The sequence below is a fragment of the Stegodyphus dumicola genome, chromosome 1 (assembly GCF_044657685.1).
Source record: "Stegodyphus dumicola isolate Sdum_Otavi_A_Nest chromosome 1, ASM4465768v1".
In the NCBI taxonomy this organism is placed as follows: domain Eukaryota; kingdom Metazoa; phylum Arthropoda; class Arachnida; order Araneae; family Eresidae; genus Stegodyphus; species Stegodyphus dumicola.
The window spans coordinates 142456536-142475729 of NC_140768.1; the positions used below are offsets into that span (position 1 = coordinate 142456536).

The 19194-nt window shown below is 31.2% G+C and overlaps 1 protein-coding gene across 2 annotated transcripts in view; it reads left to right on the forward strand.

Annotated features, from left to right (window-relative positions):
* The window catches only part of LOC118185341 (uncharacterized), a 117791-nt gene that overhangs the window by 22951 nt on the left and 75646 nt on the right, over window positions 1-19194 (forward strand). For both annotated transcript variants that reach the window (XM_085821474.1, XM_035355181.2), the window contains 3 exons: window positions 7539-7628; window positions 10748-10901; window positions 18685-18849. In XM_085821474.1, the coding sequence (XP_085677600.1) occupies window positions 7539-7628; window positions 10748-10901; window positions 18685-18849 (409 nt within the window). The remainder of the gene's footprint in view (window positions 1-7538; window positions 7629-10747; window positions 10902-18684; window positions 18850-19194) is intronic.

Genomic DNA, 19194 nt, shown 5'->3' on the forward strand with positions numbered 1-19194 from the left:
TTAACAATTGATGAGTTGTGGATACTCTGCTTTGATTTCTTCTTTTAAAACCACCATTTGAGAACAATATTTTTCCAGATGTTTAGTCTGATTTGGATTCACAGGATACTCTTTTTTTTTTTTTTTTTTTTTTTTTTTTTTTCTTTCTTTCTTTCTTTCTTTCTTTGTAGATTTACCACATACAAACCATTACTTTTTGGGCCTGCAGCCCTCCTCAAGAGAGGGACTAATTCAAGAGGACCTGAGGACTAATTCCTCAAGAGACACAGTTTGAAGGCACTTTGAGAAAAGCGAAAATTTCAGCCTAGAAGATGATGCCCACTCTTAACAAACATCCTCTGTAAGCAAGGACTTAGAGAAGCTAACTCTGAAAATCCATGTTATGCAGTTAATATTCTAAATACATTAAACATAATATTCCAAATAATACACTTAAAAGTAGATATATAAGCTACAACAATGTATGAGTATTCCATATTTTAACAGAGCAGAATATGCTTACTTGAGTTTCTGCATAAGATTTTTTGCTGAAAAGAAATAAAGAAATTATTTTTTTGGAATGGCTCACTGTTAATGCCTCTTCTCGAGTAGTTTACTCAAAAGACCTCCTTTCAGGATTGCAGCCCTAGAAACGTAAGTAAGCATATTCTGCTCTGTTAAAATATGGAATATTCATAGATTATTGTAGCTTATATACCTAATCTTCTTTAATGTATTATTTGGATTATTAACTATATAACGTGGATTTTCAGAGTTAGCTTCTTTTTATAAGTCCTTGCTTACAGAGGATGTTCGTTAAGAGTGGTCATCATCGTTTTCTTCTAGGCTGAAATTCTTGCTTTTCTCAAAGTGCCTTCAAATTATGTCATCAGAAACATTTTGTCCACATACAGCCGAAATTTTATGAGCAGTCTGACTGGCTTTTTTTCCTTTTTTAAAATTAATAAAGCATAATTTGACAAAAATGAACTTTTAGGTTCTTCATTTCCAGTATTGCACTGTAAATTATGCTAAACACATGATAGAATTATGCAGCGTGAGAGAAAATACTGTACTTAAAATCTGCATAGATCAAGGTTACTCCTTATCAGTAGCAAAATAATAAAACGGAAGATAACACATTTGATTTGAAAACCTGCAGACATTTTTTTATGACCCAGTAATAATATTTAGGTAAAATATTGTTACATGCTTATGGGTTTGTAATGGATTAAGTGCACACAGAACCATTAGTAACTTGGTAAAATTTATTTTCCCTAAAGAATGCTTACTTCAAAACTTACCTAATTCTGAAACTTTTCACAAAAGTACTCATATAGCTCTTCTTAGTATCGCAGAGGACAAATGTTAAACACAAGATAGTATAGAAGAGTCTGAAAAGCTTGCACAGTGATTTCTCAGTACTCTGAACTAAACTGGCTTTAAGTGTTATTCCAACTGATCTATTGCACCAAAGGGCGATATTGGCGGCTCCATGAATTTTAGTTGCTATGGCCCACAATGATGGAAAATTCTGTGCCATGGAAATGGTGCTAAGGAGAAATCTGAGTAAGAAGAATGTTAGTGGAGTAATCCATAAGGCTGCTGGTGTGGGAGAAGCAGTCAGAAGAGTAGAAAATCACATGAAACATGCACAAAATCTGACTAAACTGGCGGGTTAGCGTGACACTGAAAGGTCCAAATGTGAAAAATACAAATACATTACAATTAGTACAAAAAATTAAGAGATACGAAAATCGAAATTAACAATTGAAATTAAATTGTATATATGTAAACAAAATTATTTACATATATACAACCTCGTGAAGAAAAGACTGAGTGTAGAATCATTTTCACAGTTTGCAATTAAATGAGCTACAGGTGGTTTGATAAACTTATCTTCCTCAGGCTTCGTACGGTCCTTAAGAGTCCTTTAAAGTCCTTTTTTTGGAATCGATTTTTGGTCCTTAAAAGTCCTTAATTTTGGCCAAAATCGTCAGAAGGTCCTTAATTTTTAATCATCTGAAATTTCTGACTGTTTTTACGACTGCCATTTTGAGTGTGAATTAGCATTTTGGAGAAATATTTTTGGCAGTTCTCGGACAAATATCGTTATCTTTTGAATGGGTGAATGCGTTCATGGGTTATAATTTGTTCCTATTTCTAATATAAAGGGTGGAATAGAGTTTCTGAGCAAGTGTGAAACATAAAGCATTCGAAATTATTTCATTTTTTCTAGTAAAGAGCTCTTAAACAACTTTTCACTTTTCGGGAAGTGAATTCTTTTATTAAATTGCTCTAAATTTGGCGACTTATCAACATTGGCGATTTTAAGAAAAGTTTCTATAGAAAATTTTTAATTCCGAGATCTGGGAATTTTTCGACGATTTTTTAAAACATTGTAAAGTTTCATTAAAGTAATGGTAATATATTGTAATTACATTTATGAAATAACATTAAAATAAAGCATTTTTATTTTTGCTGTCGTATTATAAAGTTTCATTTTGGCCACTTTTTATACAATATTTTGAATCTGAAAAATAAGCAAGGTATAATGCTATAAAGCACAATTTACGAAATGGTTCTTAGCAAAAGCAAAATAGCTATGTAATTAATTAAAAATTTCTTTTTAATTTTTTCCTGGTAAGAGTTTCCTCATGTAATTGTCTCAGGATATGCCTCAGTTTTCTCTATAAAATTAATTTTACACATCTTTTATCCAATTTTTTTAAAAAAATATTTCTGGCTTTTTGCTGTTACTGAATTGGCAGAGGTAATTTTTCTTTAGGATTATAGACATTGCAGCTTAGAAAGTTTAGAAAGATTTGAAGGCAAGACTCACTATTCTGGAAGATTCCAGAAAAATGTGGCAAAATGAAAAATGTCTCCATGGTATTAATACATAATTTCTTACTTTTTGGAGAACATCTGGAAGAGCAATAAAACCATAATAGTTGAATGTTTTAGTTATGATACTAGAATCGTTTTCTTAACATTTTTATCTTCCCTTTATTTTCTTTTTTTTTTCACTAAACCCAAGCATAAAATATCAAAAATGCTTCTAATCTTATCACATGGACAGGCATTATAGAAAATAATTTTTTTATTAATAAATTGAAAACTGACAATTTAAACAATTCATCTAATATGTCTTAATGCATCATACACACTAAATTGTGCTGCTTGGTACCTTTGTAAATTTTGCTTCCAATGCCTGTTCTAAATTCTAAAAGTTTTCACATTTCTAGATTTTGTTGCTCGATGTGTGAATAAATTCAAAAAATTCTGCCACACCAGCTCTGTAGCTGGACCTTACCATATATATTGCATATTTCTTCCGAATGTTCCTATTACTATAAAATTAGCAGCTTTCTCTATACATTCTAAATGCATTTAGTATTTTTAGAATAACAGAAATCTTTAATTAAATCCAAAAACTCTAAAATGAAAAGGAAACGTGGAAGAAAAAACTGAATACATTAAGAGAAAGGAAAATTATTCTTCAAAGCAATGTACAGATATTATTATGTAAATTACCCAGTTGTTTACAATTTCAGCCTTTACTATAATTTCCCATTTCTATTTTCTCACCAGAATACAAATCACTTTAACAGTTTTTAAACTGAGGTTTTTGGAGTGTGAGACAAGAATGTGTTTCTGACCTCCACTTGTTCCCTGCATTATTTTCTGCCAGCCCTGATAATTTGCAATTATTCGTCTTTATATAACCGCTGCCGACATTTGAATTTGTTATGACAATAGAGTTACTGAGTCAGCTTAAAATGAAATTAAATTGTATAATCTTTGATGACAAGTCCATATTTTTAGTTTGCATTTGATTCTTCTTGTTTAATTACATCACCATAGCTGTAATTGATTTTTTTAGCATAAGAACATGCTTTATGTTCTTCTTTTTAAATAAGAAGCTTATTTAAATCTTTGTAGTTACTTTCAGATAAAGCAATAATTTGCTTCACATCTGTCCGGAGGGTTTTGGACTATTTAACTTTTACCAGATCAAGTAAACCCTCATAGGTACATTTTGGAGAGGTTGACAGGTTAGCAGATACAAAATGTAGAAACCAGAGAGAACACTGTCTTGCATATTGATACAAAGTTCTAACTGTTAGAAAAAATGCTTAAAGAGAAGGAAATTGATATAAATTCGCCAAAATGTCTGGGAAGGCTTTAAATTAAAAAGACTCATAAATATCTTGTTGAGTGTTGCTACAAAATATAAATATTTTGTAGCTTTTAATGTGTAATTAGCCTAATATCATTTAAGGATCAATGCCATAAATTACATGTATTTTAAACTATGAAATTTTATTAGATTGTGATTTAATAAGGCTTTTTTAACAAATATTGTTAAAAAATAAATAAAATTTAATAGTGGCCATATAAATCCATAATGACTAAGGTTATCTAATACCCAGTTTAATTACTTATAAATAACTGGTTACCTTTAAAGATTATCTCTGCATTTTAAAGCGAGTTATTGCCTTTCATTAACCCTTATCGTGGTTACAAGATAAAACACAAAAATGTAAAAATTCACGTAAAATCTATTCTTCGCATCCATTGAGACTTAAAGTAACGCAAAACAACTTGTCACCTCTGGTGCTTTAGTGGATTATTAGGACCTTAAACTATATTAACTGAGTTACAATCCCTTGAACTCTATAAGAAACTACGACACTAACTGCGTCAGACAGACCTCAGCTAACTTTCGAAATTGCGAACCGTGCTTACATCAGGCCTTAAGGTTTGTTCTGATCATCAGGTCTCTCCTAGACAAGCTGGAACGGCGACAACAGCCAGTCTTTTGTTTTGAATCATGCTGATTGTGATTTTACTTCTCACTTTAACCTATGCCACTTGACATAAAATCTACTTATTATTTACTAAACTCATAGAGTGAGCAAGTGTGTGACAAAATAAGACGTTAAAAAAAAAAAAAAAAAAAATTCAAAGCTAACTGTTAGGTAAACCTAAATAAAATGTCACTTATCTTCTTTCAAATATGTCCAGTTAGTATGAGTTAATTAATGATAAATTTCATAAACTTTATTTTATTCTCAAACTTACAATAATTATATTTAATACTAATGCATCCTACTTGTGGATCTATTTTATTTTTAGGATGGTATTACAAAAGAGAAGTTCAGCATAGATAATATTTTAATTGAATTTATTCAGTTCCCATTTGCTTATAGGTCCTTAAGTTTTTCATGAATAGTCCTTAAAAGTACTTAATTGCCGTGTGCAGAAATGTGTACGAACCCTGCTTCCTGTGATATTTTACTTTTGAATATTTGTGAGCAATTAACAAAGTCACAGGTAGTTTACAGTGTTAAGTAATTTGTAATTTCTGTTGTGTAAATAAGTTTTTAGGTCATCAGTTATAAGATCCATATGGAGTGCAGTGCTCCTGACTAAATAACATGCATCTGTAGTAATTCATCAAAATTTGTTTTGCGTGACTTGTAGTTTGTGACTTTGACTGTTTGTTGACGTATTCCAAGCAAGTGATGCATAGCATGGCATTAGCCTGATACAGACTGAGAACGAATGCTTATTCCAGTCTTATATAGTTTTCCCTGACCTGCAAAAAATTTCTAGTGTTTTCAATTTCTCAAAATTGCTAGAAGGCATAAACAGTTATAGTTTTACCAGAATCAAACCAAAATGATGAAAAATGTCACCAAGTTTAGCAATTTTTGACAATTTCTCGCTAAAATTGGTAACAAAAATTAGATGCCAAAACCATCACCTATTTGGTGCCAGTTTTGCGAGATAGTAATTTCCCTCAGAGTTAAATGTACTTGTCCCTGAAACCTTATTTTTCTGGCATTATATTTTCCATTCTTGAGACCTTTCATATTAATTACAGTATACAAGAAATACTAGAATTATATATAATTTCATTAAAACTATTTGCAGATAATACAAATTTTATAACAGTGTACAAGCACTGATTATAATATTTACAAACCAACAAGTGTTAATGTGACTATTTTTTTTTTTATCTTGTAAGAGACATTAGGTATTTTTTTGGAAGCCAGAGAGATGTAAAATTAGCAACCGCCTTCGCGGGAATCGAATCACGGAACCTCTGGCATGCAGAACCACTACACCATGAAGGCACACGCTAGGAAAGTGGAAGAAATATCTTATATATTCCCCTTTTTAAAGGGTGACTGCGATTTTTAGGGGACCCAATCGCCAAATCCTGGGTGGGGAGAAATCATCATCCACCACTCTTTTACTTCAGGCGCCACTGTAGAGACATTAGGATTTTTGGAAGCAGGCAAGATGAAAAATTGGCAAATGCCTTTGCTGGGAATCGAACCGCGGACCTCTGGAATACCGGCCCGGCATGCAGAACCACTACACCATGAAGGCGCACACTAGGAAAGGGGGAGAAATACCTTATATATGTCCCTTTTTAAAGGGTGACTGGGGTTTTTAATGGACCCAATCGCCAAATCCTGGGTGGGGAGAAATCATCATCCACCACCCTTTTACTTCGGGCACCACTGTAGAGACATTAGAATTTTTGGAAGCAGGCAAGATGAAAAATTAGCAAATGCCTTTGCCAGGAATCGAACCACGGACATCTGGAATACCGGCCCGGCATGCAGAACCACTACACCATGAAGGTACACTAGGAAAGTGGGAGAAATACCTTATATACGTCCCTTTTTAAAGGGTGACTGGGGTTGTTAGGGGACCCAATCGCCAAATCCTGGGTGGGAAGAAATCATCATCCACCATCCTTTTACTTTAGGCGCCACTGTAATGACATTGGGTATTTTTTTGGAAGCCGGAGGACATGAAAAATTAGCAAACACCTTTCCCGGGAAACGAACCACTGACCTCTGGAATACCGGCCCAGTGTGCAGAACCATTACACCACGAAGGCACTCTAGAAAAGTGGGAGAAATACCTTATAATCTGACTCTTAATCTCTTTGTTCCCAGCATATCGTATGATACAGCTGAGTGTCTGTCTATGGGCCCATTTTATCAAATGTGATATAGGAGTGAAGTGTTACTGATGGCCCACTGTATTAAATTTGATATGCCGAAATGAAATGTTTTATTTTAAATGCCCATAAAAGATATCAGAATGCTGGAAAAACTTAATAGAATTTCTATAGTGTTGTTGTGATGGATAGATATTATTTATTATTTTATTCTATGAATGTAAAATGTGCAACTCTAATAACATACACGCATGATTTAGAAGTATTTCGTGCAGTGCAAGCTGCTTAGTAGGTAAATGTCGCAGTGGGATATAGTGAGTAGAGATATTTAAATTCTTTTTTTCATCGTTTTTTACTTTGTTATTGTATAGAAATAATTTAAATGTTAGAATATAATTATTGTTACTAGTATTGACTTTAACTTATTCTGAATTTTTATTTTATGTATTTATTTTTTTAGTAGTATTCCCCATTTGTCATAAGAAATATTATTTAATATTTTAAGTGTTTAAATTTAAGTTTTAAGTGTATCTTCTTGTTTTATAATTTTCACACAATTTGTTACTTTTAGAATGCTGAAAATCAGAAATCGGAAAAAGAAAAAAGATTTAGAGAAAAAGCAGAAAATTGATGAAATTAAAAAAAATCTGGCTGATCGCAGGTAACTTTTGTTTTCCTTTTAATTAATTGTGGTTAATTATCTTTTAATTAAGTGTGGTTGACATAATGATAAATGCAAAAGTAATGTAACATTTTCTTTAATTATGCAGCCTCAAGGTAATAAAATTCATTCTGATTCTGTTCTAGCATAAACTTTTCTGTAACATTAAATTTTAATATGCTGTAAAAATTAAAGCATACTTATTTAATTTTAGGTGTTTATCAAAAGAATTGTTTTCATTGAAGCCGAAATTGGTTTATGCAAATTAAAGGAAATCCAGTTTTTTTCATTTTGCTACAAAACATTATTTTGTAGAAATAAAAATATTTAATTTTGTTAATCTTACAGTTAATCTGTGAAGTTTTGTGTAATGTATTTCCAAAGGGTGGGAGTTACAATCTGTAAAGTATAATAATTTTTTTTGTTTGTTAAATTCTGTATCTTTTTATCATTAATGTAAATAAATATTGTTACGGTTTTTGTATTGATTTAGATATTTTTTAATAAAATTAAAATTGTTTTATATTACCGTGCAATGCAGCATGAGACTTAAGAGAAAGCTACACTGGAAAAATTAAAAGTACAGAAGCATGCACATTTAATAAATAGATATCTCGTAATTGTATTCTTTTAATATCCAGAAAAATCGAGAAAATAATGAGAAGTTTCTGTTGCATATTTAAAGCTGGAGGAAAACATCTTAGTTCAGTTGTTTTAGAAGTTGTTTAGAAAACTGTCATTGTTTATTGTAGCGAATTCGCTGTGAAATCGGATTAGCTTTCTCTATTTTTAATTAAGTTCTGTTGAACATTTGTAGTAGTTCACAGGGTAGTTACTGTGAGATTTTGTGATATTGTATGAATATTTCTAAGGAAATTTAAGCATTTTGTTTTTATTTGTTGTGATAAGAATAAATTTTATTCACTCGTTATCGGACTTGTGCATTCAATTTATTATGAACCCATACGCACGCAACAATATTTTGGAGAAAATGAATGAACATAGTTGCATTTGGAGTTGTTATATTTTAAGTTCCAATTTAGAATGGAGTTTAGTTACAATGGAACAGGAAAAAGGAATTTAAAGAATAATGAGAATAAAGCTAGAGTTAATTAAACGAGAAAGAATGAATAATAATGTAATAATTTTTAATTATACAGGCCACTCTCCCCTTCATGCAAGCCTTTCACCATTTCTTAACAATCATCCCTCCCCCTTCTGTCCAAAACTTGAAAAAGAGAAACATACATATTTATTTAAATTTAGACAATTTCTTAATGTATTTTGAATTAAATAAGAAAAAGTACAGAAAATGTTGATAAATACCTAAACTTGAATAAAAAGAGTTAAGTAAGTATTAATAAAATTAGTATACTAAAACTAAGATTGGGTTGGTCACTGTATTATCACATTGTCGCATCCTTGTTGTTGCATCCTGACCATGTTCATAACAAATTTTGATTGCTATTATCCAGCAAATTTAATCTGCTAATAAAAAGTTTTGACTGAGATGTTCATAAAAATACTATAATGCACTGGACAATTAATCTTGTTAAAAGTGAGAATCATCACTGTTTCCATTCAGTTGTGTCACCAGGCAGCCTTCCAGTATAACCAAGTCAATCCCTGCAGCGATACATAAATATCTGCCATATCAGTAAAGATGGAACACTAAGCATTTGTGAAAAATACACCCCCTACTTGCAAAAATATTATTTTGATTCAATTTGAGTATATAAAAATATTCTATAGGTTGCATAATTCATATGTAATGAATTTTTAAAATGTCTTTTGTATTTACTAATAATCTTATACGAGTCAAAATGATAAAATGTTTAAGGAGTGTAGATATGTAGATTTTCTTACACCGCTGCATTAAAATCACACGTCATGAAAGAAATGCACAACAAACATAAAATTTGCATGAAATGTAGAAAATACTAAGACTGGCAAATGATTAATATTTCGTAGCATGTGCACTTAAGCAAGAATGATGATACCTTGAAGCAGTACAAAAAGCTTGACTGACTGACCAATTTTTCATATGGACATCATTTTTACTTTTTTATTTGACTGTGGGGCTGTGTTATGTCTCATGTAAAAAAGGACCTTATAACAGTATATCTTAGAATTTGAATGAGGAAGAATCATCATCTGCTGGGACTGTAGATTATCGTATTGCACAATTGCTTTTGCATTGGTAGAGATCCACTGTCCTGAAAATTTGCAGTCGATGGAGCACCTAGACAGATGGTATACAGTGCCATTGAGTACACTTTCTGTTAAATTCTAGTTTGTATTTCCATTATATGGATGAATCTCTGATTTTAAAATCTGTGCCATATTTTCAGGACTGTGTTGCTTTGCAAGTCGACAGGACAGTTCATGGTCAAATGTTGCCCACCTTGTCCTGTATTTCTCTATACATGAGGCATTTGACTCTTGCCTTGTGCAATATTTTCTTGATCTTTTATCAATTGGAAACATCTAATCAATAAGAGCTTGATACATCACCACTCACCAGCTAGTATGACAGACGAATTTTTGCATACAGTTGAAGCTATATGAACCATAACTGTTACATCCTTCAGCCAGCCATATTATTGTCTAGATACTGTTTTTTGCACACTCCAGATTCTCCAGATACTGTTTTTTGCACATTCTGCACCTGAAACTCTAATGATACCATCCTTTCATTGTAATGTAATATAAATATGTTTCTGCTAGCAGCTTTCCTTCATGGTGTAGCAGTTTTAATGACCAGCAGTGTATTTTGGTACTTCAATATTATAGTGGCCCCCAAGATTAAATTGCTAGTTGACTGAGATATTTTGCCGAAATTTTGCCATGTATTCTTATACCTCACTATATGTAACATCTCGGTTGATTTAGCAATTAAATTTTGGAGACTTCTGTGGTAATGAAGTACCTGTATTTCTTAATATGATGTGTATCGTGAAGTGTTACTTTTAAGCTATCAGTTTTTAGTGAACTTTAATTCTAGAAGTTTTGAAAATCATATTTTCTGTTAGAAGGACTATATTTTTTAAAGATTTGTATTGTTTTGAATTTTTTACACAAAAAAGGAATAAAATTAAAATTCCAGTTTATCATTGCAGAGTGCTCCAAAAGAATTTGGTGTTCATCGTTGGTCTGCCTCAGGGGCTTGAGTCTGATAAAGAAAAATTTGAAAAAATCATGGAACCTTTTAAACAAATAGGTCCTGTTCTAAAGTGTATGGTTAATGAGCGGACGAATTATGCTGGAAATCAGGTTGGTCAATTTATAGATATTTTAATCTTAATTTTTAAAGCATCAATATATCTTGGTTGGGATTTGACTATTTTTTATATAAATGTTCTTTCCTTTGATTTCCTTTGTCCTGTAATTGATCTTTAAATGCAAAACTTTCTGCAAAACTGATAAATATTATTAGATGTTGGACAAATAGTTATTCTGTGCAAAAAGATGTAAAAATTTACATCAAATGACTAATCATCATTTTAGAAAATTTGTTACAGTAAGTTGTGTTGTTTTAATTTAATATACAATGAAACCATGGTTTATGAGTTTAATTTATTTCCAAGAGCAGGTCATGAACCGAAATGTTGGTAAACTAAAACAATTTTTTCCATAGTAATTAAGGTGAAATGCATTCATTTGTTCCTGAATCACAAAGGGTTGTTAATTTAAATTTTACAACAGTACTTTGTGCTAAAGTTCATGCAGTGGCGTAGCAAAGAGGGTATGATGTCCCGGGCGCCGCTCAAAGAAGGGCGCCAAATGGTCTTCAAACAAGATTTTCATCATATCACTGTGTTTTGTTTGGGGAAGGGCGGGTGCTAAAAAGGTATTTTGCCCCGAGCGCCAGTTTTGCTCGCTACTCCACTGAGTTCATGACACAAAACCCATAGAAATCATTAAATATAAAACCAAAATGTTAATCACGATATTAAACAGATAAAATAGACAAAAACTTAATTTAAATTTTACTGTATCTGTACCAAGGTAGAGTAGACAACATAAGTGGAAAATGTTATTAATTGAACTAGGCATCCTTTTCCATAAAACATCAGGTAAGTGAAATTAGGTGGCATCTTTTATCTTTTCTTTCTCTTTAAGCATCTTTCTTAACTCTGATAGAGCCTCAATTTCACTGAAAAGTTGCCCAATGTGATTTGTTATTACCTATGTTTCTAAAATTTGTGGCATTGTCATTGAAAATGCCTATGCAGTAACTTGCTGCTGCTTTATCATGGTGATATATAGTATGTGAGAACTTTGCATCGTACCTCCTTTTTCAAAAAGTTTAGAGAACTAGAAAATGTTTTTCCCTTATTCTCCTGAAGGCATTTCTTCCACAAACACCATTTGTTGCTCTTCTGAAATTTACTGTAGATGTTCCATATTGGTAATTTTTATGGTCCTCTAGGAACTTCTCCATGTCTTTTATTATTAACTTCTAGTCCATGGTTTTGCCTAGAAAAGCGTTCTCTTTTTTTTTTTTTTTTTTTTCCATTATTTCAAAATTGTAGTTTTGTAATTTACTTGCTGCCTGGTTTTCTTATCAAGAGTTAAGCAACATAAAATATTAAAATTATATTTCGAGAAGTCCCTGAATTTTAATTAGTCCAGAGGCACAGGCTAATTCAAAACACCTCTGACAACTAACTATATGTTGCTGACCTGAATGTTCCTAACTCCAGACATTTGCCATCAAAGTGTTTCTTTTTATTTATTTATTTTTATTTTATTTATTTTTTGAGATAATTTGTGAACTGAAGAAATGTTCATGAAATAAAGAGTTCCAGATCTAAGATTACTCTGTATAAAATCCTTTCCTAGCAAAATAAAATCCATAGGCATGTATGATCATGCTTAAAAAAACTGGCATTTGAGAAGGAGTATAAGGAACTCTTAGCAAATGCTGCCATTGTATGAAATCTAAAACTTTTATCTTCCATGCTTCTTCACATGTAGTAGCTTCTCATTATTGGCATATACGAAAACATAAAATAAAATATATGTGTGTGTGTATATATACAAATAATTTTTAAAGGAAAATTTATAATCCTTCCAAGAATCTTCGTGCTTTATGCCACTGAAAATTGATCAGTAAATATATAAAAGAAATTTAGAACCAATTTTTCACAAAGAACAAAAATTGAAATTAGTTAGCAATATATTTTTAAAAAAATCTTATAAAAGTGCAGAATAATTTAACAAATGTTAAAACTGAAATTCTTCAAAGAAGTAAAACCAAAATTCAAAAACTTAATGAACAAAAAAGAAAATGAAAGAAGAGGAATTTAATTAATTTCAATGCAAATACCATCACATGAGCTTGTGTTAACGGAAAAGACAAAAACAATATCATTGCAGATTAAAGTGAAGAGCGACTGTATGTATAAATTTAAATTACATTATAGAACATCATATCATCATAAACAGAGAATCCCATGATTTCTTATTCAAATTATTTGAATATTCAGGAATTTATCCAGTGATGTATGTGGATGTCATGAAACCAGTCTTTCCTTTCATCTCATTTTTCAAAATGCTTAGCTTCTAAAGATTGATAAAGATTATAACCAAATACTGATAAAATGGATTGAATTGGATTATTAAGTTACGATAAAGCAGGGCTATCTGCCTAAAAGCAGGTGCCTTCTGAAGAACTTTTGAAGGGAAACCAGCTGGTATACACGTTACAATGAGAAAAGCCGTGAAAACGCCCATTTGCCGGGATTCGAACGTGTTTAGCGACTTTACCGTTCGGGCGTTTTTGGGCTTTTATGAAATGGAAGGCAATAAATAACTTTATTTAAAATAAATGAAAATGAATCAAATTTAAAAATTTAACTAAAATATGAATAACATTTTAAGAAACTAAATGTAGAATGATAAAATTGTGTAAAGCAATGAGCACAGTGTTTAAGCTATATATTTCTCCCGTCTTCTTAGTGACCCTTTGTGTCAGCACGCTCAGCGCGTAACTGAGATGTCCACGGTTCAAATCCCAGCGAAGACATCTAATTTTTAAATTTACAACAAGCTAATTTTTCATCTCATCTGCTTCCAAAAAATACCTAATATCTGTACAGCTATTTCTCATTTATATATCTTTTCTGAATGGAACATTGAAAGGCGTGTTAACCGTGCTTTACTGTATTTTCTCTTTTAATATATTCAGTTTTCAGATGCATCATAGTTTGAGACATAAAGCATTCTTCCGAAACAAACGCAATTCAAATAAATAAAATAAAATCCTGGAAAATTTTTATTAATAAATATATTTAAAATGCTCAATTCGAATGAATAAATAGAAAATTTTAGAACAATTATCTGAAGAAACAATGCAACACAAACAATTAAAATAAAAGCCTAAGATTAAAAAAAAAAAAAAATTCTGAAAGGTTTCAACTTTTAAATTATGTCGAAAGGGGCAATTTTACAACGTTTGTGTGTTGCCTTTATTTATTAAATATCATGTTCTTCGCACTTAAACCATAAATTTCTGTTCAATATCAGTGTCGCAAAATAATTTTACAATTAGCCTATCTTTAGAATTTCCGTTCCGAAAAAGGCTCCCCCCTGTAGATTGTTGCCGTGGTTCGCTTTCAAATCGTTTAGTTTGTTACCCAAAAATTTGTTAAAGTTTTACAAAATATGAAACCGATAATAAAACAAATTCCAAATTTGGGCTTCCACATGCCCATATTCACAGTAGGTATAATGCATTTTCAAATATAATGCCATTTGGTGGCAACAGTTTGAAAAGTGAAACGGACATTTATAGTGATTCAACACGATATCGCAAAACGAAAACAATAGTCCTTCAGGGACAAAGTCCCTTTGGACTAAAAAATACCTAAAATATTAACTATGACAAATATATATATGTAAAGAAAATTATTTAAAAAAATAAACAATGCACCTTTTATTTAAACTACGCAGTTCGAATGGGTAAATAAAAATTTTTAAAACAGTTATTCGAAAGAAACCATGCAACTTAAACAATTAAAATGAAATCTGAAAAAGAAAAAATTACTTAAAACAGTTACAATTATAATTAAAAATTTAATATAATGAATATTATTTGAAAAAAAGAATGATTGTAACTTTTTTTCCGCTCACGGGAAAGGAAACTAGGTTGCCATATATTAAGAAGTTTGCCAAGTGAACTATTCTTGGCACAAACTAAAAAAAAAGCGCCAATTTGTGAATTTCTCTGTATATTTCGCCCCAAATTTTACAAAATTTCATATTTAGGCATAATTTGAGTCATAGAATCTAAATTAAAAAAAAAAAAAAAAAAAAATGGTGTTTTATTTCAGAAAAAGTCCAATTTTGTGTCAAAATAACTATGTTAGAATAGAGCTATATATAAATCTAATACATGTCCTAAGTCGCGCTTTCGAGACATGAAGAGCGCAATTTGAATTTTGTCAATCAGCCCAGTAGATCGGGAGATATAGGACTGTCCCCCCCCCCTTTTTTTTTTTTTTTTGCACAGTGTACATTGAGATTACTGATCAGCTGCTCGTTAAATTAATCTTTAAATGCAATTATCTGTAGATCTACAACATACAAAATCTAAAAGAAATGAAATCTGAAAAATGCAGAATGCAGCCTCATACCCCAAAAGAACGCCTTACAATTAAAAGCTATTAAATATTAAAATATTTTTAAACAAAATTTATTAACAATCTTTTTTAAAAAATTATTCTGTACGAGTAACATTAACATATGGCAATAGAATCTATTTATTAATGACAATGAAGATGCAAATTTTCATATAAATCATCAGTTGAGTAATATTAAACATATTATATACGAGGCGTATTCGGAAACTAAGTACCATTTTGAAAAAAAAAAAATAGTAAAACAATTTTTTCGAATCCAAATTTATTTTTACATGAAATTACATGTCTTAAACTATTTTTCAACATAGTTTCCACCAATGATCAAACACTTGTCATAGTGGGTGACCAATTTTTGTATACCATCGTCAAAGAAACTTCCCGCCAGTTTCGATAACCACGACTCCACAGCATTTTTCATGTCATCGTCAGATCCAAAGCGCTTGCCACCAAGCTCGCGCTTCATGTGCAGGAACAAGTGATAGTCGGACGGCGCCATGTCCGGGCTGTACGGCGGGTGATCGAACTGCTCCCAATGAAACTGTCGAATTAACGATTGAGTGACACCAGCAGTATGGGGCCGAGCATTGTCATGGAGCAACATAATTCCTTTACTGATCATTCCTCTTTGTTTGTTTTGAATGGCACGCCTTAGTTTTGTTGAAGTCTCACAATATTGTGCCGCATTAATGGTTTCACCTCTGGGAAGAAATTCAGTAAGCAAAACGCCTTTCCTATCCCAGAAGACAGTGCACATGATTTTTTGTGATGACATTGTCACTTTGAACTTTTGTTTTTTCGGAGAATGAGTGTGTCTCCGTTCCATCGATTGTTGTTTCGATTCTGGTGTGAAATGACACACCCAAGTTTCATCACCTGTCACAATTTGGTTTAAAAAGTTTTCTCCCTCATCACTGTACTGCGTGAGAAATGTCAGGGCACTACCAAGTCGCTTTGTTTTGTGAACATCAGTGAGCATTTTTGGGCGGTCAGACACAATTTCGAACAAAACAGTACGTGAAATTTGTGGAAATTCCTCTGAAAGAGTTGTCATTGTGAAGCGTCTGTTTTCATGAATTGCTTCATCAACTTTCCTTACCAAATCATCGGTGACAACAGAAGGCCGACCACTCCGAGCCTCGGCTTGGACATTTGTTCGACCTGCATTAAACATTCTAACCCACTTTTTCACCATTCCATCACTTATCGCATATTCACCATAAACTTCTGTCACTTGACGATAAATTTTGGCCAGTTTAACATTCCTCGTGTCAAAAATTTAATCACGGCACGAATCTCACAGTCACCGGGAGAACTAATTGTCTTAAACATTTTGAATGTGCACAGCAAACTGAAAACTCAATATAGAGCAACCAAAATGGTGACAATTGAAAGTCAGTGAACAAGAAAGACTAGTGCACATGCGCAGGACGCCTACCACAGCGCTGCGATGGCCCGAGAATGAAATGGTACTTAGTTTCCGAATACGCTACGTACTTATCGTTTTAATTTATACCAGTTAAATACATTATTTAAAAAAATAAGATAAAAATTTAAATTATTAAGAAATGTATTGAAAGTCCTCTTTTTAATTTTTTTATTAATAACAAATTGACTAAATCTGAATATATACATATAAAGAAAGAAATTTAGAACCAATTTTTCACAAAGAATGAAAATTTTTTCTACAATTTTTAGGGTAAGTTTTTATTTTTATTTCAGATTCTTTTTAGATTAGAAAAATCTTCTTAAATTGGAAGATATTTTTAATGTTTTTCCTTTACAAAGTTACCATATTCCTTTGTTCTGAGGAGAGGCGAGAATTTTCGGGTGAACTATTATAATTAAAACACATTGGAATGGTTCATCAGCTAATTCTGGAAACAGAAAAGTAAGGATTTTTTTTTTATGGAAGAGAGATTTTGATTGGTTTCAATGTTTCCTCCTCCTGATGATGTGGCATTGAAATTAATTAAATGTCTCTTCTTTCATTTTCTTTTTTGTTCATTAAGTTTTTGAATTTTGGTTTTACTTCTTTGAAGAATTTCAGTTTTAACGTTTGTTAAATTATTTGTACTTTTGTAAGATTTTTTTTAAATATAGTGCTAACGAATTTCAATTTTTGTTCTTTGTAAAAAATTGGTTCTAAATTTCTTTTATATATTTACTGATCAATTTTCAGTGGCATAAAGCACGAAGATTCTTGGAAGGATTATAAATTTTCCTTTAAAAATTATTTGTATATATATACATACACATATATTTTATCTTATGTTTTCGTATATGCCAATAATGAGAAGCTACTACATGTGAAGAAGCATAAAAGATAAAAGTTTTAGATTTCATACAATGGCAGCATTTGCTAAGAGTTCCTTCTAGATTCCTTATACTCCTTCTCAAATGCCAATTTTTTTAAGCATGATCATACATACCTATGGATTTTATTTTGCTAGGAAAGGATTTTATACAGAGTAATCTTAGATCTGGAGCTCTTTATTTCATGAACATTTCTTCAGTTCACAAATTATCTCAAAAAATAAATAAAATAAAAATAAATAAATAAAAAGAAACACTTTGATGGCAAATGTCTGGAGTTAGGAACATTCAAGTCAGCAACATATAGTTGTCAGAGGTGTTTTGAATTAGCCTGTGCCTCTGGACTAATTAAAATTCAGAGACTCCTCGAAATATAATTTTAATATTTTATGTTGCTTAACTCTTGATAAGAAAACCAGGCAGCAAGCAAATTAGAAAACTACGATTTTGAAATCATGGCAAAAAAAAAAAAAAAAGAAAAGAAAAGAAAAAAAAACGCATGGAGAGTGACAGCATTTTGACTCTTAAGACATCTTTTGTTACCTACAACATCACATTTCTAGGCAAAACCATGGACTATTAAGTTAATAATAAAAGACATGGGAAAGTTACTAGAGGACCATAAAAATTTCGTCAATCGGCCCAGTAGAATGGGAACTATAAAACTGTCTTATGTTTTTTTTTTTTTTTTTTTTTTTTACGCAGTGTACATGATAATTTGATAATTATTAACGATGTGATAATTTGGTTTTAGTAACCAGTGTGAAAGAATTTAGCATCATTGTGTACTAAACTATCGTAATAGTTTTAGGGGTTTTGATGCATTATATAGTTTGACTATTGGTTGACATTTTTCAGTTGTTCATGGATGCTTTGGTATTTTGTTTGTGTTCCAGTGCCTGCTTTTTTTAAAGAAAAATAATTAAAATAGTGGACCATAAATAAGACTATGGACAATAATAAAAAAATATCAAAATCCGAAGGGATGGCTAGGCCACTGAAATGGGAGGGGATAATATCTTAACTATTATAAATTATTCTTTTTTATTAGAAATTTATTTCTTAAGTATTAAATAATTTCATGTTTTTTGTTGCAGGGAGCGAGTGCTTGTGCATATGTAACATATCAAAACAAAGTAGATGCAGTAAAAGCTATAAAAACTTTAATAGGCACAAAAGTGGAAGGCCGAACTATTAAAGTATCTATGGGAACAACAAAATACTGTAGTAATTTTTTAAAGAATGTTCAATGTACGAAACAAGTAAGTTTTCTATAGGCTTTATTTTTAGGTATCATAGGTTGCACTTCCAGTATATTTTAAACTGTTAATATATGCTTTATGCAATTGTGCCTTACAGTTGTATTTTAAGTTAATTATTTTATTTACTTATATTTTAAGAAGAAAGGTGGCAAAAAAGAAATCATTGCTTCTTCATGCTGTCTGAATTAAAAATTTCAGTTGATTTTGAACATTTAAAATATATTTCAAATTCTTCCCCCCCCCAAAAAAAAGGGGGAAAGCCAAAATCTTTTTAAGGGTTTTTCTTTTTTTCATGTGTATGTATGTTATTTTGTTTTCATGTTATAGATTTTTCTTAAATATTAT